Consider the following 22788-nt stretch of genomic DNA (forward strand, 5'->3'; position numbering starts at 1 on the left):
CCAAATCTCTACAAAATATTTATCAAAAAATCAAAATGCGACGAGACCATTTCTAGAGATCAGGCAGAGCCACCCACACCCCCTTACGGATGCCCCTGCAGTGGCTTCTTGTGGCTAATATTGTGATTGGTTTTCCCTCTTTCACTTGCTGGTTGGAGCAATAAAAAATGGAAGTATAGTATCCTCTGGCAGTGATGCCAACTGCTGCCTCCCTCAGGGCGTCAGGCACTGCTGTCTGAGGGCTTGGGTTGCATTAAAGGATAGTTGACTCTTGAAATCAACCCATTAATTCAGACACTTTGCCCCAACATGATCATGGTGGGGGAGTAGGTGTAACATCAATCGGTAAGCAAGCTGCAGAGTTCACTTCCCCTGGAACATGTGGGATGTTCAGAGGATCATGGGTAAAAGAACCTTCCTACAGGCCTCGTGCTTGTAGCGGGAGTTTTGTTATTGCCATTCTGCAAAGTGTGTTTCCTAAAATCCCATGTGAAGAGCGCTGAATCCAAGCAAGTTAACTTAACTAAGTTAACGGTGTTAACTGCCTGTTAAGGAGGACCCTGAGTGGGGTCTTTGGTGGCTGGCAGGCTCACTTCCTCCTTTAGTGTAGATTGCTGGGCATTGCTCCTCCTTACATTCTCTCACACTAGCCTGAGTGAATGGGTCAAAAAGCTTTTCAGGGAACGGCACATTGTCATATTTTTTTGAAAAGCTATTTAAAAAAAAATTGCAATGAATACTTCACCACACATGCTGGTCACTAGTATTGTTAGTAGCACATGGGCCAGATCCTCAGCTGGTGTGAATCAGCAAAGTTCCATCAACAGCAATTAAGCATTGCTGAGTCACACCAGCTGTGGATTTGGCCCTGTACCAACAGGCATTGGAAGGGAAGATAATCACCATTTCTTGAACAGGCCTGATTTTTCTGTTGGACGGAAAGCCGGGAGAGACGCAACCAGTTGCAGTTTGTTGCATACGTTCCACATTTACTTGACGACGCAGTGAAGAAATAAAGCCCCACTCACTGCTCCTTTGCTACAGTTCAAGCATTCTGATGTCCCTTTCTGGCGCTCACGGGTAGAATTATTTTTACTCTATAAGGTGTGTGTGCGTGTGTTTTCCCCTAGAGGCCATACGTGCTCCATGGGATATAAAACAAGAATGCCCACTTGCAGTTGGGTTTGGATTCCTACTCAGGACTGCACAGTAGAAACCTGCTGAGTAGGAATCCAAAGCCAAATGCAGATACATGTGTGCATGCCTTCTGTGTTCAGAAAATTTTGGTTTGAGTCTATAGTCCATCCCTGTGTGCTTGGTTGGAAAGGAGAATCCAAGGTTTTTCATTGCTACCAATAGGGAGAAGGGGCAGGACTGGCCCATTGGGAGGACGTCTGATAACATGAATGAGAGCAATGGGAGGGAGGGTGAAGTTCAGTGGGATGTCTTGATTTCAGGGAGGGAATCAGTAGGGTCTGCAAAGATGTGTGTGCTGTCTCTTTAAACCAGTAGCCAGACGATAGGTAGGAGGGACTTGAAAAGACAGAAGCTCTATAGTGAAGGACAAAGGTAGCGAGGGTAGCGTTAGCTGTTTCCATGATTCTAACCAAGTTCCTTGTTCAGGGTTAGAGGAACCCAACTCTTTCTGTGATTCTTTACCATTACCACATGGCAGAGAGAAGTTTCCATTTCTGGTGTCTGGGAGGCAGGGGTGATAGGGCGTGGGCTAGGCATGAAGTGGAGCAGGGGAAATTGGAAGGATCCCTACAGTCAAGAGAGGTGGTGTGGTCAGGAGGGATTATGTGCGTTTCTAGCATGTAGGAGTAGGGTGGGAGTCAGCTATTGGGGTTGGTGAATGCAGGAGGTGGGTAGATTTTCCTCTTTATGGAACAATTAGGAACAATTTACATTTTAATAAAAGGATCATTGTGGTTCACTTGTTCTTAGAGCTTTTTTTCCACCTGGCATCTTCACTGTGACATGTGAATTCTAATGGGGAACAAGCACCAGAACCTATTTAAGAAACAAATATCCCCTTTCGTTAGCTGTATGCTGAGGAGGCAGGTTGAGACGCAGATCTGGACTGAGGTTAGGTTAGGCTTCCTTGTTCAGATTCAAGCTACTCCAGGGTTAGGGCATATCACAAGTTTTCCTGTGCTGTGATTTTTTTTTTGTGAGGGGGTCTAGTAAGATTTTGGCTCAAACTTGACAGAAACCTGAAAACATGACATGTCTATTTTGTGATCTAAATGAGCCTCAAAATTGCAAGGCTGGGCTTGGATTTTGAATCTCAATCTCCCTTGGAAATCTGGGATTGTTCAGATTTCACATTTCACTTGGGGTCCCTTTCTAGCTTCATTAAAACAAACATACATTTCAAAGTACGCCAGTACAGTGGAATTCCCCTGCCCTGGAATAGTGAAAGAGCTTCCATTTGTGCAACATTTTCCCTATGGCCTGAGTGGCTCTTTAACAGACCCTCACTAAGTGGCCTAACTTCTCCAAAATGACATTTCCCATAAATCACGCTTCCCTCTCATTTCCTGTGTGCTCCTCTGTTGCGTTATTGAGCTGCATCAAATCACGTAACTGCTATTTTTGTGGTGGAATTTACCATGACTGTAGCTATCCCAGGGTCAATCCACACTTTGTCATTAAAAAAAAGACAAAGGAAGCGGGAAAGGAAACTGCTAATATGGCTCAATCAATCGATCAACTGAAGCGACCATTCCCCTCCTAACTTGCCGAGGGCTACATTTGTGACAATGGCCTTTAAAATGTGTCACAAAGACCTTAAAAAGAGTTAATATTTTCTATAAAGAGGGCAGAGCTTGAGATAGCACTGTGTTGCCTAATGCCATTTCTGTTTTATGACTCGAGATTTCTGGTGCCATTAACTTTACAGGCACAAACAAGGGAAAAAGCAGCCGGTTTCTGCAGAATGAAGCTTAGTCTGAGTATAAATGGGTGGGCAAACCCCCTGCTGAAATAAATAAACATAAAGACATTGACGTCTGTTCTCCTTCATCCTCATCCTGCAAAAAAAAAAAAAAAAAAGTTAGGGATAAATAGTGTTCTCCAGGCCATAGGTTAGGTCATAACAATGGCCATACTAGGTCAGACCAATGGTCCATCTAGTCCAGGATCCTGTCTTCCAATAGTGGTCTGTGCCAGGTGCTTCATAGGAAACTAACAGAACAGGGCAATTATAGAGTTCAGTCCCTCACCATCTTTGCTAATAGCTCTGAATTTATCTAATTCTTCTTTGAACCCAGTTATACCATTGGCCTTCACAACATCCCCTGGCAATGTGTTCCATGGGTTGACTGTGTGTTGTCTGCAGAAATACTTCCTTTTGTTTGTTTTAAATCTGCTGCCTATTCATCTCATTGGGGACTCCTGGTTCACATGTCATGTGACAGGGTAAATAACACTTTCTCCATGCCAGTCATGATTTTTTAGACCTTATAGATTTTATAGACCTTATAGATTCTCAAACTGGGGGTTGTGAGGTGGTTATGTGGGGGGTCATGAGCTGCCAGCCTCCATGCCTAAATCCTGCTTCGCCTCCAGCATTTACAATACTGGTTAATATAAAAAACTGTTATTAATTTATAAGGGGGGGGTCGTGCCCTTTGAGGCTTGCTGTGTGGAAGGGATCACCAATAAAGTTTGAGACTCACTAGCTGCCTCTTTTCTAAGCTGAACAGTCCCAGTCTTTGTAAACTCCCCTCAGATGGGAGCAGTTCCGTACCCTTAATCGTCTTTGTTTCCCTTCTCTGTACTTTTTCCAGTTCTAATAGATCTTTTTTGAGATGGGGCGACCAGAACTGCACACAGTATTCAAGGTGTGGGCATGCCATTGATTTATAGAGTGGCATTATGATATTTTCTGTCTTATTATTTATCCCTTTCCTAATGGTTCTCCACATTCTGTTTGTTTTCTTGACTGCTGCCGCATATTGAGTAGATCTTACTGCAATTTTGCATTCAGTCTGCGTGAGACACTTCCATTGGTGCCAGTGAAAGGATTACTGAATGTGCAACAGGTCTCTGTACCGAGGAGGAGAGATCGGCAGCCAGTTTCAAAGAGGAAAACTTTACCCTTAGTGTTTCACCTTGCATGTAATTGGTAAGGACTAGACATTGGCCTGAACTAGAATGCTGGATCAGAACTGCTCCCTCCCATCCCACTCAGCTATGGATAAGTTGGATCTAGTTTCAAGCTTCTCTCTGTAATGGGATGAATGGAAATACTTGATCTATCAACAAGCAAACTTTGAGGAGATTTGGATTTGGATCTGAATCTAGGTCTTAATTCATAGTCTTGGGCCCCTCTCTAGTGGAGTCACGTACCAAGGGAGCTAGGACCCAGCTGTCTCTACCTGCATGCTGAATTGTTTCCTGTTTCAGAGGTTGTTTTTATTTTTTTTTAAACTCTGACACCAGTTCTTTGCGATTGGCATTTGAGATCCGTTTCTACCTTCCCCTTTCCCTATTTGTCTGTCAGTAGCGTCTACCTCTTGGTTTCACACTCACGCATAAAATCCTTGTTGACCATATGATCTGCAGGTGGGGTTTTTGTTTTGGTTACCTCATCCAGAGTGAATGACACGGCTGCAGTCTCATCTTGGAAACGGATACGTAGTCTTCCACAAGAATGATCTATTTTTCTGTTAGACCGAGTGCGGGAATTCTGAGGACAGGAATGATGTTTGTAAACAAGCTTCTGGGTGAATGAGTCAAAATGACTCACGTTCCCTTACCTCACGATATTACTAGTCCCTTCTCTTCCCCCTCCATCCCCAAGCTGAGAACAGCACAGCTGGGTTTGACACACTCATGCAAACTATGAAGAATAAACAGCTCAAGCTAGTTACCACGTGAGGGACTTCGTCTGTGATGCAGGAAGGGCAGAAGAATGGGTGCATGAGAGCTCTTCGCTCCACAAGCATCTTTTGCTGGCTGATGCACAGAAGATGTTGCTATTAAATTCAGAGGCGCGAGCTGGGGAGACGTGGGTTTTGGAAGGGGCTGTGGCACTTGAAGGAGCGAGGTTCGATACTGGCTTGTGGTTGATGCTTCTTTTCTGTTAACCGAGGATTGAGACCTAAAAACAAGGTCAACCTTTTCAAACCTGCGTTTCTAACACTAGACTCCCATTCAGGGGCTCAAGCAGTAGGGTTCAATTCCAGTCCCTGGAGGCTACAGATGCTCAATACCTTTGAAAATCAGGCTGCCCTCCCCCCTTTTTTAGGTGCCTGACTGTGAACACAGGAGTCTAATGAAGAATCCAGATCTGAACCTGTCGCCTCCTTCTAGGAACACAAGCGAAAGAGCTCACCTGATGCTCAGAATTTGAAAGCTAGACTGCTGCAACACGTCCCTATTGCCTTTTCATTCCCAGACGGATGATGACTCTTTATTATGCTTGTGACATGCTGTAGTTTGAAGGCTGTACTGGGTATGGGTCCTACTATAGCTGAGAAGGCCGAGGTGGGAGACCCAGATCTGGCTGTAAAATTGGTGGATTCATTCAGGATTGGGGGATCCAAGAAACTCTCTCTCTGAATTTCTGGGGACCAGTATCGGTATCCTGGGAGAGGCTAGATGACTTGCCAGACCAAAGCATTGAGCAGAAGCAGAGGACCGGCTTGGAGACCGTTCTACCCAAAGAAGGTCCCAAAAGGCCACAGTCATCATCAGAAAATAGAACACCTACATAGTCCATCTCTCTTTTGCTAACAGAAATCCTAGATCCATCCCACATAGGAAGAAGGTTGAACTTTTAGATGTTCTTTATGGGGCAGTGCCCCATGCTTCTACAAACGCTACCGCAATCTAATTAGACCATGTGCTAAATCCCCAGCTGGTATATGAATTGTCGTCGCTCCACTGAAGTCAATGTTGCTGCAGTGATTTAAAGTTTAAACCAGCGGAGGATCTCCCTAAGGCAGCGGGGGCCTACGTGAGCCTGAGAAGGAGCCAGAATTTACCAATGTGCATTGCCAAGGAGCCACAGTAATACGTCAGCAGCCCCCTATCGTCTCCCCCTCTGCCCCCAGTGTCTCCCACCTGCCAGAAGCACCACCGATCAGCACCTAACCCTCCATCCCTGTGTCTCCCGCCTCCCGCTATCAGCTGTTTTGTGGTGTGCAGGAGGCTCTGGGGGAGGAGCGAGGGCAAGGCAGGCTCAGGGGAGGGGGCGGGAAGGGGTGGAGTGGGGTTGGGGCCTGGGGCAGAGCCAGGGGTTCAGTAGTGAGCACCCCCGGCACATTGGAAAGTTGGCGCCTGTCGCTCCAGCCCCAGAGTCGGTGCCTAGACAAGCAGCCGCGTATTAACCTCTGAAGAGCCACATGTGGCTCCTGAGCCCCAGGTTGGCCACCCCTGGCCTAAGGTCTTCTGTTAATAAGGCTGGTTTGTGTCTCAACCCGAGTCAATTCAATCTTGTTATAATTCTCCTCCCCTCCCAGATTGTTACAACATGCCAGCAGTTTGAGTGGCTTCTTCGACAAAGGCCCTTTGCCGTGCATAGATGTCATTCATGAAGACTGAAAAACAAAACAACATCTCGTGCTGCCTGCATCCCAGTCCTAGGTGTGGGATATTGAGAACAGCTGCAGCATGCCCCATGTAGCACCCTTGTTTCAGTGACCTTTGATTCTGATAAATCTCCATCCCCTCTTCCCGCAGCAGGAATTTGTTCTCTGGATTCACGCAGCATCAAGTGTCAGCAGGTAGCAGCCAACGAAAGGATCACACATTATGTCCTGCAGCAAAACAGGACATTTTATCTGCAAAAAGAGAAAGCATGGAATGGAAGTTCCTATGATGAACCTACAAGCCGAGGTCGGAAACTGATTGTAAAGCCACAGGCGGAATGGAACCTCTGCTTACTTAGGGCTTGTCTACGTATGAAAGCTGTTCTGGACTAAGGCCGGGTGTGAATTTAAAGCAGAATAGCTATTCTGGAGTCATTCCATGTGTGGACACTCTTCTTACATGGTAGACCAAGCCCTATAGTGATGGGAGAACTCCAAAAGGTTGCGGAGATTGTATTCAGATAAACACCGAAAATATCTCAGCTGTGTGTAAAGGGATCTCTAGGGCTTGATTCCCTTCTTTACACACCTCTGACTCATGGTAAGCGGCAAAGAACTAATTTAACGTGGGAAAGATGGCTGGAAGGTTTAGAGTGTTAGTTTAGACTCAGCCCTTTAGACTCCCAAAAGGGCAGAGTTTATTGCCACCTACATGGCAAAGTTTTTTTTTTTTTTTTCTTAACTAAGGAAGAAGGGGAAGGGGAAACTGAGGCAGTAGCAGGGCTTGAAGCCACAATGGTTCAGTCCCTGGTATTGTGCACAAGCCACAGTGTGAGATCTGCTTTCTTGAATGAACTGTCTATTGGATAACTGTAGCAAATGGATGAATTAAGACCCAGGGGTGTTTGTGACTGATTTGGCTGCATAGATATATGGAACTGTAACACAACACAGTATGAGTTGGAGCTCTTTGTCTCTGCGTCCCTCTTTTTTTAAAGAATTGTGACAGTCAGCCTTAACTTGCCCTGGAACCCTCTGAATCTGTCAGCATCCACCACGGGTCTCTGCATATACCTACCTTTACGCTCTGAGGTCCCTCCCCCAGCCCTGAATTCCCCCAAATTTATCCTGTGGAGGTCAGGTGTGCTGTGTGCTCAGTGGTGCTGTGCGGTCTGATGTGACAGTCAGCATGGCTCACCCTTGGCAGAGGGGTGGATTTTTCAAAGGATTCCTGATGCGGAGGCCTGTGCTTGCTTTCAGGATGATTCAACAGGGCGGAGAGCATGGGTATGGTGGGTAACCCTTGGATGGAATCTCATACGAACCACACCGGCATAATTTTAAAACTCAACCCCCCCATTACCCAGGGTGGAAATCCTTTCACCTTGGTCAGCTGAACACCTTACTGAAAACACTGAGGCTGATGCCCAAGGGTGACACAGCTGTACTCTCTCATCAGGTCCCAAGAGGCCAGATACTTAATAGGCGCCTAAGAGGGACCATTTATTTTGCAATTTAATGCTTCTAGCTGTGCTGTAAAGAATGGTAGGAAATAATCCACAGACATTAAAGCCAGAAGGGTCCATTATGATCGTCCAGTCTGACTGACTGCATAATACGGCCTGTAGACTTTTACCCATTACTTATTGCATCCCAATCATGCCTTGTGGTTGAGCTGGAGCATGTCTTCAGTTCATGTGGGTAACAAATGCCCAGTCTGAGGTTTAAGAAAGTGTTTAGTCATTGGCTGTCCTGGGGTGAGGTGGGAGTAGTTTGTTGCGTATTTTAGAAAAAGGGGGAATGATTAAAACCAGCTAACTGATTGATTGGCTCTCACGCTCTGCTCGGTGAACCATTAGTGGTCCAGAGAGCCATTCCTCGTGGCCTATAGGGAAAAGAGTTTGACATTGAAATGCAGGGGTGTGGGGGGGTCTGCAGCTGCCACTCAAATACTGTCTACCAGAAGAGAGCCTTGAATGTTTTTGGGCTCTTCATTTCCTTCACTGATGGTTTTCCTTTCAAAGCATACGGTACAATGTGGATAAATTGGAGAGAGTCCAGCGAAGGGCAACAAAAATTATTAGGGGTCTGGAACACATGAGTTATGAGGAGAGGCTGAGGGAGCTGGGATTGTTTAGCCTGCAGAAGAGAAGAATGAGGGGGGATTTGATAGCTGCTTTCAACTACCTGAAAGGGGGTTCCAAAGAGGATGGCTCTAGACTGTTCTCAATGGTAGCAGATGACAGAACGAGGAGTAATGGTCTCAAGTTGCAGTGGGGGAGGTTTAGATTGGATATTAGGAAAAACTTTTTCACTAAGAGGGTGGTGAAACACTGGAATGCTTTACCTAGGGAGGTGGTAGAATCTCCTTCCTTAGAGGTTTTTAAGGTCAGGCTTGACAAAGCCCTGGCTGGGATGATTTAACTGGGAATTGGTCCTGCTTTGAGCAGGGGGTTGGACTAGATGACCTTCTGGGGTCCCTTCCAACTCTGATATTCTATGATTCTATTCACTTTAGATGCGACGCCCCCCCCCCCATAAATATAAACTCAGGTCCCTGGACAAGAAAGCTGGCAACAGTAACTCTAACAGTTACTATGCTGGAGGAGGGGAGGGGGAATGACACCTTGAACCTCCTATCTAATTTCCCAAGCCACATAAATTAGTTAAGTGTCACCGCTTCTTATGGGAAATTAATTTGGTTGCATTCCCAGGAGTGCCATGAGGCTTAATTAATTGTTTGTAAAGCACACAAAGATCTGGGGATGAAAGGTGACCACGGAAGTATTCTTGTGTCAGAGCTCTTTTTAAACTACACATGGCTAATAGCCACCTTGCTGTAGCAATCACGGTGAGCTCTGAAACCCAGCCTGTGGTCACAGCGAGCCGATGTGCATGCATTTGAGATGCTATCATCAAAGACCGAGGATTAGAGGATAATTTATTATCACGTAGTGTTGGAACATTGACCTTTATGATTCAAACTTTTAAAATGCACGATCTGTGTCTCTGGAGTTACTCCTTCTTGCTGTTGGCTATTGTGTGACACAAAGGACAATCAGACCATCATGCACTGACAAGCAGCGATAGTCCATATTGCATGAGAAGCCTGATGAAGCAAGGTATCGAGGCACATGGCTATCTTTAAGCATATAAGTAGAATCAGTCACATCAACAGAGCTATTCAGAAGGTTGAAGTGAAGCATGTGTTTCAGAAGTACTTTGCTGAACTGGGGCCTAGGAATAGTATACCAGAAAGAACAGTCACAGTGGTTCACAATAGTCTACGTTTATATCAACTGAAAGGACCAAGCATGTGACCATTAGCTCTCTGTAGCTGCCAAGTCGCTGGCATGGTGACTTGTTATACAGAAGGGTATAGACTGCTGAGAAAGTCACCTACTACAGGACAGGCCCAACAAAGAAAGTAATAGAATGCCACTAGCCTCATCTTCAGCCCCCAAATAAAACCTCTCCAGTGCGTCATCAGGATCTACAACCTATCCTGAAGGACGACCCATCACTCTCACAGATCTTGGGAGACAGGCCAGTCCTTGCTTACAGACAGCCCCCCAACCTGACGCAAATACTCACCAGCAACCACACAACAAAAACACTAACCCAGGAACCTATCCTTGCAACAAAGCCCATTGCCAACTGTGTCCACATATCTATTCAGGGGATACCATCATAGGGCCTAACCACATCAGCCCCACCATCAGGGGCTCATTCACCTGCACATCTACCAATGTGATATATGCCATCATGTGCCAGCAATGCCCCTCTGCCATGTACGTTGGCCAAACCGGACAGTCTCTACATAAAAGAATAAATGGACACAAATCAGACTTCAAGAATTATAACATTCAAAAACCAGTCGGAGAACACTTCAATCTCTCTGGTTACTCGATTACAGACCTGAAAGTCACAATATTACAACCAAAAAACTTCAGAAACAGACTCCAATGAGAGAGTGCTGAATTGGAATTAATTTGCAAACTGGACACCATTACATTACGCTTGAATAAAGACTGGGAGTGGATGTGTCATTCCACAAAGTAAAACTATTTCCCCTTGTTTATTTTTCCCTCCTACTGTTCCTCACACGTTCTTGTCAACTGCTGGAAATGGCCCACCTTGATTATCACTACAAAAGGTTTTTTTTCTCTCCTGCTGGTAATAGCTCACCTTAACTGATCACTCTCGTTACAATGTGTATGGTAACACCCATTGTTTCATGTTCTCTGTGTATATAAAATCATCCTACTGTATTTTCCACTGCATGCATCCAATGAAGTGAGCTGTAGCCCCCAAAAGCTTATGCTCAAATCAATTTGTTAGTCTCTAAAGTGCCACAAGTCCTCCTGTTCTTTTGGCTAAATACCCTGATCCTCAAAGGTATTTAGATGCCTAACTCCCATTGATTTCAACAGGAGTTAGACACCAAGGTGTTTTTGAAAATCCCATTCAATGTCTGTCTATGTCTTTAGGCACCTAAATGTCTATAAAAATCAGAACCTTAGGAGCTTAGGTCTCATTGACTTTCAATGATACTTAGGCTCCTAACTCCATAAATCCCTTTTGGAAAATGGGATTTAGGAGCTTTTGAAAATTTCCTCTTCAGGCAGCATCTCAGGATTGCTCTTTGGTTTATTAGATAGCTCAGTCTGAACATGGATTTTCCACAACAGATCGGTAGAGCTCTGCCCAGCCTTCTCTGAAAGGTTCACCTAGCGTGAACCACGGCGAAATGGATTTGCAAATAGGTTTTAATTACGTTTGGCACTTGGGAGCACACTGCTGGGAGAGGAAATGTTGCCAAGAAAGTGACATGAGCAGCAATGCGGTTTCCAGCTTGCTGTGGTACCTGTTCAAAAACTGGGAGAAAAATAAGATTAATATTGAGACAGAATACTAAGGACCTGATTTGCAATTACACAGTGGCATCTTCGCACCTTTCTGGCCGTGTAAAGGGCTCTTAGCCTGAGTATAAATGTAATATATGCCTAAAAATATTGGCCTTAATAGTTAAAAAAATTAAAGTGTTTGTGAACTTGGGTTCTTCCATTTTTTGGGGTGCCCAACTTGAAACCCCTTAAAGAGTTTGAACTTTAGAAAATACTGAGCAGTCATTGTTTGAAAATCGATACCTTAGCATTCCCATTGGGGCTTTAATTGCACATTCACTTATGATAGATGTGTTTGAAAGTCAGGGATTTCTGGTCCCCAGCACACAAACTGTATAATTTTAATGCAATAATCACCCGCAGATTTCCTTTTGCCCTGGAGCCAATTTTTCTCAGGGTTGCTAGTATACTGGAATTGAGTCTATGTTGCAAAATCTTAAAAGGAAAAAAAATATCCCTTGATTTGATGTTGTTATGGAGAATTTAAATGCACAAAGATCAGGACATTCAAAACATGGCATCTACAGCTAACATACTTAACCACTTTGTATTTAATATTGAGGCATAAATGTACCAGTCTCATCATTATTTACCATTCTGCCAGTCTTTGTGTCATCCACAATTTTGTCTGCAGTGATTTTTATATCCACTTCCTGATCAGTATTTCCTTTCTTGCCAAGTCTTTCTCACTCTTAGCTGATTTTGACTTTTGGCTCTCATTCATCTAGTCCCCTGAGATAGCATTGCCATTGAATTCTATATTGACTTAGACAATGTGCTGATGCAAGTTTTCTTTGCATTGCAATGTTAAGTCTCCGAAGTCATGACTACCAGCCTCAGCCCGTGGACTTGGGAGCATGTCTTGAAAGTACCATGTGTCTTTCTGTGATGTTTCCTGATGATGATTTTTTTAAGGTTGCACTAAGAATTATTTCAGAGTAGCAGCCGTGTTAGTCTGTATTCGCAAAAAGAAAAGGAGTACTTGTGGCATCTTAGAGACTAACCAAATTATTTGAGCATAAGCTTTCGTGAGCTACAGCTCACTTCATCAGATGCATTTCAGTGGAGGTATTTTCTACTGAATGCATCCGATGAAGTGAGCTGTAGCTCACGAAAGCTTATGCTCAAATAAATTGGTTAGTCTCTAAGGTGCCACAAGTCCTCCTGTTCTTTTTGAGAATTATTTGTTTTTATGGCAAAGTCAAAGGACTGCAAAAAGTTACCTCTGACCTAATAAATAATAGATAGCCAGTGCCACCTAACATGCAGATGATTAATGACCATGTAGTGACTTAGCAGGAGCGTCCTAGGCAGCGTACAGGTGGGTCAATTTCTGGTCCCACTCTCATTGTCCTTGAGCTAGCAGGGGCTTGGAGCTCTGTGGAGACAGCGCTCATTTGCTGGCATGCAGGGAATGTTTCACATTGTGTCATGGTGAATTCTCTGGCCAATATGGAGGAGTAGTAATGGACTTACAAGTGTATGATCCAGTCCTCAGCCAGAAGGTTGGTGGTTGCATCACAGTGTACATTCTGCCAAGCCAATTATTGGGGTCAAATCCAAATAATCTGTTTTGTTACCAAGTTTTTACTTCCAAGCAAACTCTTAGGATACTTGCAGTTTAATCACTGGGACTCGGTTCTGGCTCATGTAATTAACAGAGTGTGATTCATATACTTCCGGTCCAAAGAACTGGCTGGTGAATTCACTCCTCATCCTTGGTAAAGATGCCTTGAGTGGCCAGGTTTCAGGTCTTGGTTTCTTGTTGTCTGCCTCTGCATCTCCCAGAATCTGCTCTACCTATGCAATTAAAGGGAAGGAGGAAATGAGATCAGCTATGTACAGGGACAGATTATCCATGTCCCTTGCTCACGTGCATGGGGTCAGAGGTGCATGGAACCTCCTCCCAATCTTGCAGGTCCTATCCAAGGGCAAAAGACAATCAGAATCCTGCAGGGGAGCAGAGGGAGGGCTCCTGTGATGTACAGGAGATCACACAAGATGACCTAGTGGTCCCTTTTGCCCTTTAAACTCTGAGTATGACTAACCATTTACTATCTGCATTCTGCACCCAGGTATGCAGGGGAATCATAAATGCCATCTGTCACTGGTTAGGCCAGTCGTGAGCTGAGACTTACAGTATTATGAGTAAGTCTTTGGGTGACATTCTGACCTGACTGAAGTCAATGGGAGTTTTGCCATTGATTTCAATGGGGTCAGGATTTCACCCTCTTAATTTTACCGTTATCCCATCCAACTCCCCCACCTTGTTATCTGTTTCATCCGCCTGTCTACCTACAGATTTTGAGCTCTCTGGGGCAGAAACTGACTTGTTTGTATATTCCCTAACACAAGGGGGCCCTGATACTTGATTAGGGTTCCTTGGCACCACTGCAATATAAATAGGACATCATAATAAAGACTGAATTTCCTGGCTCCTGTACTGGACAATGTAAAATGTGTTTCTAGGTTTCCTGAATAAAGGGTGGTAGATAGCTGTATAGCTTTGCGGTTATAAGTGGCCGAAGCCAATAGTAAACGTGCCATGGATGTCAAAGGTGTAGGACTGTGCCCAGAATTATAACAAAACACCAGTGTATGTCTGTGCAAGTCACCGCTATTGCTCTGTCACATGTCATGCTGAAGAAACGCAGCTAACGTTCGATCAGTTGCTGGCTTGCAAAATGACTTGTGGTTGTGGTATGGTTTTTTTTTGTTTTTTTTTGTTTTTTTTTTTAATTTGGAAGCGAAGAATCAAGTCCAAAGTGGCAAGCAATTAAGTGCCGCAGTCCACAGCATGCGGCAGAGCTGTTGAGAAATAACAAACAGAAAAGGAGAAGAGAAGTAAAGGGATTTCTAGTCGGGCTGGTGATTAATCACAGTTAGCTCACGTGATAAACTCAAAAAGATGAATTGCAGTTTTAATCGCACTGTTAAACAATAGAATACCAACTGAAATGTATTAAATATTTTAGATGTTTGTCTACATTTTAAAAAATGAATGAATGAATAAATGAAAGCCCTGTTTTCTGAACAGCTCTAGTTGTAATGAAATCATGGTCCATTATACCATGAAACCTGGGTTCTGTACACCATGAAAATATCACTAGAAGCTTTTTTCAAATGTCTTTTGCCATTCGAGCGGGAAAAAAAGGAGAATGTCATTTCTGGGCCTGCTGTTGGTCGGAGGCCTCTTACTTATAAATGATCTTGTTTCCAAGCTTGGCAATGTAGAAACCCATTGAAAAGACAGTCTGTAACTCTGTTTGCATCATGCTGGAATATTGGTTTCTTCTGAAAAATAATACGGACATTGAGATGAAGTATTTGAATTTAAAACAGTGTTTTTCTTTTAGTTGTAAAACTAACATAAAAACAGGGTGGAAAATGGATCGTAGTCTCTGCCAAGACATGCGGTGGGGAATTATTGTATTTATTTAGATGAAATATAAGGGCTAACTGTGTAAACATAAGTCATTGTCCATCATTTAAGAGCGGTGAACAAGGTTAGAGGTTTGGTATAAAGGGACGCTAGTCTATTTCGTACCATGGTAAACCACCATTAAAAATCCTTTTAACCTTTTTATTAAAGATTAAGAAAAGAAGGGAAAAACCGTTACGGTGTTTGAAATATAAAGGGTTAAACACGGCTTTCATTTTAACAACATCCTTTGTTCTCTTTCCCTTTAGCTGGACAGAAGGAAACGCCCCCTGCTGGACAATCACTTAGCACAGGAGGCCTCAACCTTTTTCTGAGGGCCCCCCCAACATGCTATAAAAACTCCACGGCCCACCAGAGCCACAACATCTGTTTTTCTGCATATAAAAGCCAGAGCTGGCGTTCGGGGGTAGCAAGCCGGGCAATTGCCCGGGGCCCCGTGCCACAGGGGTCATGGCAAAGCTAAGTTGCTCAGGTTTCAGCTTCAACCCCAGCAAGTCTAACACTGGCCCTGCTTGATGGCCCCCTTGAAACCTGCTCACAGCCCCCCCTCTCGCGCGCAGAGACCCCTGGTTGAGAACCACTGACTTAGCGGACAATAACTGTCCTTATAGTGAAAAGAGAAGTTAGTTGAAATGAGCAGGAGCTGCTGCTGTTAAAATCCAATCCTGTTTCATCCCAGGTGGAGTTGGGGATTCAGCTGGAACTGGTAGGGGTGACGTCATCTGGATTCTTCTCTCTGCGCCTGGTCAGGACATCTCTAAGGATTGGGACAACAAAGGTTTGGGGTCCTAGGAAACGGTGGGGGTAGCAGCCATAATGGTGAAACTTGCACCAGTAGCTCTTCTGTCTCCCTAAAGGGAGTGATGGGTGGATTAGCCCATCCCCTTATTATTTTGTCCACCAATTAAGCCTAATTTTCAACACACCAATTTTGGCTCATTAATTTTCGATCCCATGTTGTTCTTGTTTTCCAGGCATGATCCTAGGACAGTCCTTGTTATATCAGGAGGTCTTTTTATCTGCACTAATTCAGTATTTGCCTCCCTTTCATACCTTTTCCCATCAGCATTTGTTATCACTTTCATATATTATTTTACAGTTGAGCTCACAGGGTAGATTTGTAAATCCAATTACTACAATAGACTGCTGTCTGTCCCTAATTTATATTGTTCCTCAAGACGATGGCCATCACCCGCAGCAATTCAGAAATGTCAATCATAGTACAATCCTTAGGCCTAAATTTTCAAAATTGGGTGCCCAAAGTTAGGCTGTTAAATAGTGATTCAGCTAAGTATTAAAGCCCAGGATTAAATCCCTACCTATTCAGCAAAGCCCTTAAATGTATGCTAAACTTTATGTGCTTAAATCCCATTTAAATTAATGGGACTTAAACAAGTGCTGAATGGGATATGTGATACAGCAAGGCCAGGGAGCAGTGGGAGAGGGGAGATATATATGCCCTAAGCTAATTAAGGCGTGGCTCCCTATAGACTAGGGAAGGTTACTACAGGTTAATTGGAGCACCTGTAGTCAATTAAGGCTCTGTCAGGAACTTAATAAACCTCCCCTGCTTCAGGCAGACAGGGTGGAGTGAGGAAGGAGAGAGGACTGGAGCTTGGAGGTGTGTTGCTGACAAGTTAAAGACCAGAGAACCAGAGGAAGGGAGACCCTGCCCCAGCATCAAAGATGTAGGGTAACCCTACCTAAGGGGGCAGAAGGTTAAAAAAACAAACAAACCTGCTGTGGCTCAGAGTGAGAAACAAACCCAGACCCCTTCCCTTCTCTACAAGCTTCCTAGGCTACTAGTGGGGAATGGGGTGGTGTCTTAGCCCTTCCGCCAAGAAAAGCATGCTGGAAGGGCTAGGACACCACCCCACCGTACCATTTTGTCACAGATAGAATTGCTGAATGGATACCTGAGTCATACTTAAGGCACGTAAATAAAAGTGGCCTGATTTTTCTCAAGTTCCCGTTGACTTTGCTGGATGTAGTGGCAGGCTCATTATTTCTGAAACATTATTATTGATTGATTTGTATTCCTGTAGTGCCCAGGGGCCTTGTCATGGAGCAGGACCCCCTGTGCTCAACATTGTACAAACACATTGGGCCGCTTTTATTTGAGGTTGTTATTTAGATGACAAACTTTTGGCCTTAATTTTCAAACACCTTTCACAATACCTGTTGACGAGTGCTTCTTATGTGTACAACTTTACAACTGTTGGGCTGAGCAAAATGAGCCCTGTTTCTCTTTAATGCAGGTATCCAGCTCTTCAGAAAGAGCGCTTCTAATCTACGTTTTTAAGAGCGTTGTAGGTGGGTGTTCTGGATCAGTACAGTTAAAGTATGTCTGCCATGGACTAGGGCATCTAGTGAAAGAAAGAACTTAATCCCCAACTAGCCATATTGTTGTTCTCCTGTAAATTAATGCAGTTTGTTTGCTTATCAAGAATCTGGATCCACTGCCATGTGGCTTGATTGGTTCCTTTGTTGAAAATATTTGCTCCTGCAGAACATTTGTTAAACTGTCTCATTGCTAGATAGCACTGGCAGCTGTCCTGGACGAGAGACCAAAGTTTGGCAGGAGAGTAGTTCAAAATGTGGAGAAATACCTTTTATAAAGATATAATTGAATAAAATAATACTAGACATTGATAATACTTTGCTAAGTTCTTACATGTGTGTGGCACTTGGGGTTACCTGGTTGTCATTTGGCTTGTGCGATGCCCTATAAGGGAGAGGGGAAGTTCTCTTTATTTTCTCTAGATTTGATTCAGTGGTGTTGGGTTTTTTTTTTCTCTGTGAGCTACAAAGAGTCCTCAGCATCCCCACCCAGAAGCCTGAGCGTATTGTTATTTGCTTGTCTCTTTGCTCTGACTGCTGTTGAGCATCAGAATTTGGCCAACCCTGAGGAAGTGAATCATTCTCACACAACCACGGAGAAGTTTGGCGTTGGATACAGATTGAACCCCCTATACAGCCGCTGCTGGCTCTAGGCTACGCAAGGTGTGATCTTTGGATGTTTCAGGTTAGCCAAGCCCTCATACCCTATCCCCTGAAATGAACGAGGGGTGGAGAGCTGCCACAGCCAGCCTGAGAAGCTGCTTCAGTCCCAGAGCTGGCATGTGTTCAGCATAGGCCTGTGCAACTGACACACCATTCCCAGAACACTAATCGCTTCCCTGCCCATACGCTATGGCAAGGCGAGGTGCGCCACCCAGGCAATAGGCCTTAGTGAGGCAAGAACAGCTGACAAAGGTGTGATTCCCAGCTCTCCCGGAGGCTTCCAGACTGATGCTTTGGGACTAAAGTTGGTTTTTGAAAATTGTTTTGACCAAACCCCATTTTTGAAAATTTTCAGAGGTAAATGTTTTACTTCTCTCCTCCACAAAAATTTGAAACGAATTTTAAAAGGAGACCTTACAATGTTTTTGTTTTGAAATTGTGGAAAATGCTTTCTCTGTGTTTTTATCCACCCCAGCCACTGGAAAAACAAAACATTTAGTTTTCATATTAAAAACTGAAAATGTCCATTCTTTTTGTGGTGGGGACCTTTCCCCCGGATTATTATTTTGTGGCTGGCTCTCTTCCTGTGTGAGCTTGGTCAAGTCATTTAATTGCTCTGTGCCTCAGTTTCCCAAGTGGAACAGGGATATTAGTACTGCCCTACCTCACAGGGGGGTTCTGAGGATGAATTCAGTGGTGGGATGGGGTGCTCAGATACTAGGGTGGTGATGGCCTTATAAGTAGCATTGCTCTCTGTGTAGCTGAAGATCATCCTTGACCTTCAGAAGTGATCCCGTAATAAATCACTGCCATATTTGTGACAACAATGTCAAATGCAGGAAGAATTTTCACCCATCAAACCTGCTATGACCAGATACCCTGGTGAGGGGGGGGCTCTATGAGAACCTAGACTGACCTTACGCTCACGCACAGCACCTCATCTCTAGGGGTACAGGCCACAGACGAGTCTACCACAAGTCAGCTCTAGGGATGAAGCAGAAAGTTTATATAGGAGGCATGATCCTTTATCAGTGCTCGCATCTCCAGGCAGAGCAAAGAGATAATGTTACTTTGAAACTGAAACCATATTAGTCAGCCTCACTGCCCTTTCTCTAAAAAGAAAAGGAGGACTTGTGGCACCTTAGAGACTAACCAATTTATTTGAGCATAAGCTTTCGTGAGCTATAGCTCACTTCATCGGATGCATAAAGTGGAAATACAATGAGGAGATTTATATACACACAGATAATGAAAAAATGGGTGTTTATCATACACATTGTATAACAGAATGCCACTAACCGTCACCTTCAGCCCCTAATTAAAACCTCTCCAACGCATTATCAAGGATCTACAATCTATCCTGAAGGACGACCCATCACTCTCACAAATCTTGGGAGACAGGCCAGTCCTTGCCTACAGACAGCCCCCCAACCTGAAGCAAATACTCACCAGCAACCACACAAGAGAACCACTAACCCAGGAACCTATCCTTGCAACAAAGCCCGTTGCCAACTGTGCCCACATATCTATTCAGGGGACACCGTCACAGGGCCTAATCACATCAGCCACACTATCAGAGGCTTGTTCACGGCACATCTACCAGTGTGATATGTGCCAGCAATGCCCCTCTGCCATGTACATTGGTCAGACTGGACAGTCTCTACGTAAAAGAATAAATGGACACAAATCAGACATCAAGAATTATAACATTCAAAAACCAATCGGAGAACACTTCAGTCTCTCTGGTCACTCGGTTTCTGATCTAAAAGTGACTATTCTTCAACAAAAAACTTCAAAAACAGACTCCAACAAGAGACTGCTGAATTGGAATTAATTTGCAAATTGGATACAATTAACTTAGCCCTGGTCTACACTAGGACTTTAGGTCGAATTTAGCAACGTTAAATCGATTTAAACCTGCACCCGTCCACACAGTGAAGCCCTTTATTTCGACTTAAAGGGCTCTTAAAATCGATTTCCTTACTCCACCCCTGACAAGTGGATTAGCGCTTAAATCGACGTTCCCAGCTCGAATTTGGGGTACTGTGGACACAATTCGATGGTATTGGCCTCCGGGAGCTATCCCAGAGTGCTCCATTCTGACCACTCTGGACAGCACTCTCAACTCAGATGCACTGGCCAGGTAGACAGGAAAAGAACCGCAAACTTTTGAATCTCATTTCCTGTTTGGCCAGCGTGGCAAGCTGCAGGTGACCATGCAGAGCTCATCAGCACAGGTGACCATGATGGAGTCCCAGAATCGCAAAAGAGCTCCAGCATGGACCGAACGGGAGGTACGGGATCTGATCGCTGTTTGGGGAGAGGAATCCGTGCTATCAGAACTCCGTTCCAGTTTTCGAAATGCCAAAACCTTTGTGAAAATCTCCCAGGGCATGAAGGACAGAGGCCATAACAGGGACCCGAAGCAGTGCCGCGTGAAACTGAAGGAGCTGAGGCAAGCCTACCAGAAAACCAGAGAGGCGAACAGCCGCTCTGGGTCAGAGCCCCAAACATGCCGCTTCTATGATGAGCTGCATGCCATTTTAGGGGGTTCAGCCACCACTACCCCAGCCGTGTTGTTTGACTCCTTCAATGGAGATGGAGGCAATACGGAAGCAGGTTTTGGGGACGAAGAAGATAGCTCACAGCAAGCAAGCGGAGAAACCGGTTTTCCCGACAGCCAGGAACTGTTTCTCACCCTAGATCTGGAGCCAGTACCCCCCGAACCCACCCAAGGCTGCCTCCTGGACCCAGCAGGCGGAGAAGGGACCTCTGGTGAGTGTACCTTTTAAAATGCTATACATGGTTTAAAAGCAAGCATGTGAAAGGATTACTTTGCCCTGGCATTTGCGGTTCTCCTAGATGTAGTCCTAAAGCCTTTGCAAAAGGTTTCTGGGGAGGGCAGCCTTATTTCGTCCTTCATGGTAGGACACTTTATCACTCCAGGCCAGTAACACATACTCGGGAATCACTGTAGAACAAAGCATTGCAGTGTATGTTTGCTGGCATTCAACCAAAATCCGTTCTTTATCTCTCTGTGTTATCCTCAGGAGAGTGAGATATAATTCATGGTCACCTGGTTGAAATAGAGTGCCTTTATTCAGGGACACTCAGTATAGCCCATTCCTGCTGGGCTGTTTGCCTGTGGCTGAACAGAAATGTTCGCCGCTGTTAGCCACAGGGAGGGGGGAAGGTTGAGGGGGTAGTCACGCGGTGGGAGGAGGCAAAATGCGACCTTGTAACGAAAGCACATGTGCTATGTATGTAATGTTAACAGCAAGGTTTACCCTGAAAGAGTGTAGCCACTGTTTTATAAAATGTGTCTTTTTAAATACCGCTGTCCCTTTTTTTTTCTCCACCAGCTGCATGTGTTTCAATGATCACAGGATCTTCTCCTTCCCAGAGGCTAGTGAAGCTTAGAAAGAAAAAAAAACGCACTCGCGATGAAATGTTCTCCGAGCTCATGCTGTCCTCCCACACTGACAGAGCACAGACGAATGCGTGGAGGCAAATAATGTCAGAGTGCAGGAAAGCACAAAATGACCGGGAGGAGAGGTGGCGGGCTGAAGAGAGTAAGTGGCGGGCTGAAGAGAGTAAGTGGCGGGCTGAAGACAGGGCTGAAGCTCAAATGTGGCAGCAGCGTGATGAGAGGAGGCAGGATTCAATGCTGAGGCTGCTGCAGGACCAAACCAGAATGCTCCAGTGTATGGTTGAGCTGCAGCAAAGGCAGCTGGAGCACAGACTGCCACTGCTGCCCCTCTGTAACCAACCGCCCTCCTCCCCAAGTTCCATAGCCTCCACACCCAGACGCCCAAGAACGCGGTGGGGGGGCCTCCGGCCAACCAGCCACTCCACCACAGAGGATTGCCCAAAAAAAAGAAGGCTGTCATTCAATAAATTTTAAAGTTGTAAACTTTTAAAGTGCTGTGCTTAAAGTGCTGTGTGGCATTTTCCTTCCCTCCTCCACCACCCCTCCTGGGATACCTTGGTAGTCATCTCCCTATTTGTGTGATGAATGAATAACGAATGCATGACTGTGAAGCAGCAATGACTTTATTGCCTCTGCAAGCGGTGATTAAAGGGAGGAGGGGATGGTGGTTAGCTTACAGGGAAGTAGAGTGAACCAAGGGGCGGGGGGTTTCATCAAGGAGAAACAAACAGAACTTTCACACTGTAGCCTGGCCAGTCATGAAACTGGTTTTCAAAGCTTCTCTGATGCGTACCGCGCCCTCCTGTGCTCTTCTAACCGCCCTGGTGTCTGGCTGCGCGTAACCAGCAGCTAGGCGATTTGCCTCAGCCTCCCACCCCGCCATAAACGTCTCCCCCTTACTCTCACAGATATTGTGGAGCACACAGCAAGCAGTAATAACAGTGGGAATATTGGTTTCGCTGAGGTCTAAGCGAGTCAGTAAACTGCACCAGCGCGCCTTTAAACGTCCAAATGCACATTCTACCACCATTCTGCACTTGCTCAGCCTGTAGTTGAACAGCTCCTGACCACTGTCCAGGCTGCCTGTGTACGGCTTCATGAGCCATGGCATTAAGGGGTAGGCTGGGTCCCCAAGGATACATATAGGCATTTCAACATCCCCAACAGTTATTTTCTGGTCTGGGAAGAAAGTCCCTTCCTGCAGCTTTTGAAACAGACCAGAGTTCCTGAAGATGCGAGCATCATGCACCTTTCCCGGCCATCCCACGTTGATGTTGGTGAAACGTCCCTTGTGATCCACCAGAGCTTGCAGCACTATCGAAAAGTACCCCTTGCGGTTTATGTACTCGCCGGCTTGGTGCTCTGGTGCCAAGATAGGGATATGGGTTCCGTCTATAGCCCCACCACAGTTAGGGAATCCCATTGCAGCAAAGCCATCCACTATGACCTGCACATTTCCCAGGG

General features: G+C 45.1%; 1 protein-coding gene across 1 annotated transcript in view; it reads left to right on the top strand.

Annotated features, from left to right (window-relative positions):
* The window catches only part of LOC140910956 (uncharacterized), a 32448-nt gene extending 10650 nt beyond the window's left edge, over nucleotides 1-21798 (top strand). The window contains exons 3-5 of the mRNA XM_073343169.1: nucleotides 15571-17894; nucleotides 19240-20669; nucleotides 21257-21798. Coding sequence (XP_073199270.1) covers nucleotides 20111-20669; nucleotides 21257-21798 — 1101 coding nt within the window. The 5' untranslated portion in view covers nucleotides 15571-17894; nucleotides 19240-20110. The remainder of the gene's footprint in view (nucleotides 1-15570; nucleotides 17895-19239; nucleotides 20670-21256) is intronic.
* The last annotated feature ends 990 nt before the right edge of the window (nucleotides 21799-22788 follow it).

Source organism: Lepidochelys kempii, chromosome 4, assembly GCF_965140285.1.
Source record: "Lepidochelys kempii isolate rLepKem1 chromosome 4, rLepKem1.hap1, whole genome shotgun sequence".
Lineage (NCBI taxonomy): Eukaryota > Metazoa > Chordata > Testudines > Cheloniidae > Lepidochelys > Lepidochelys kempii.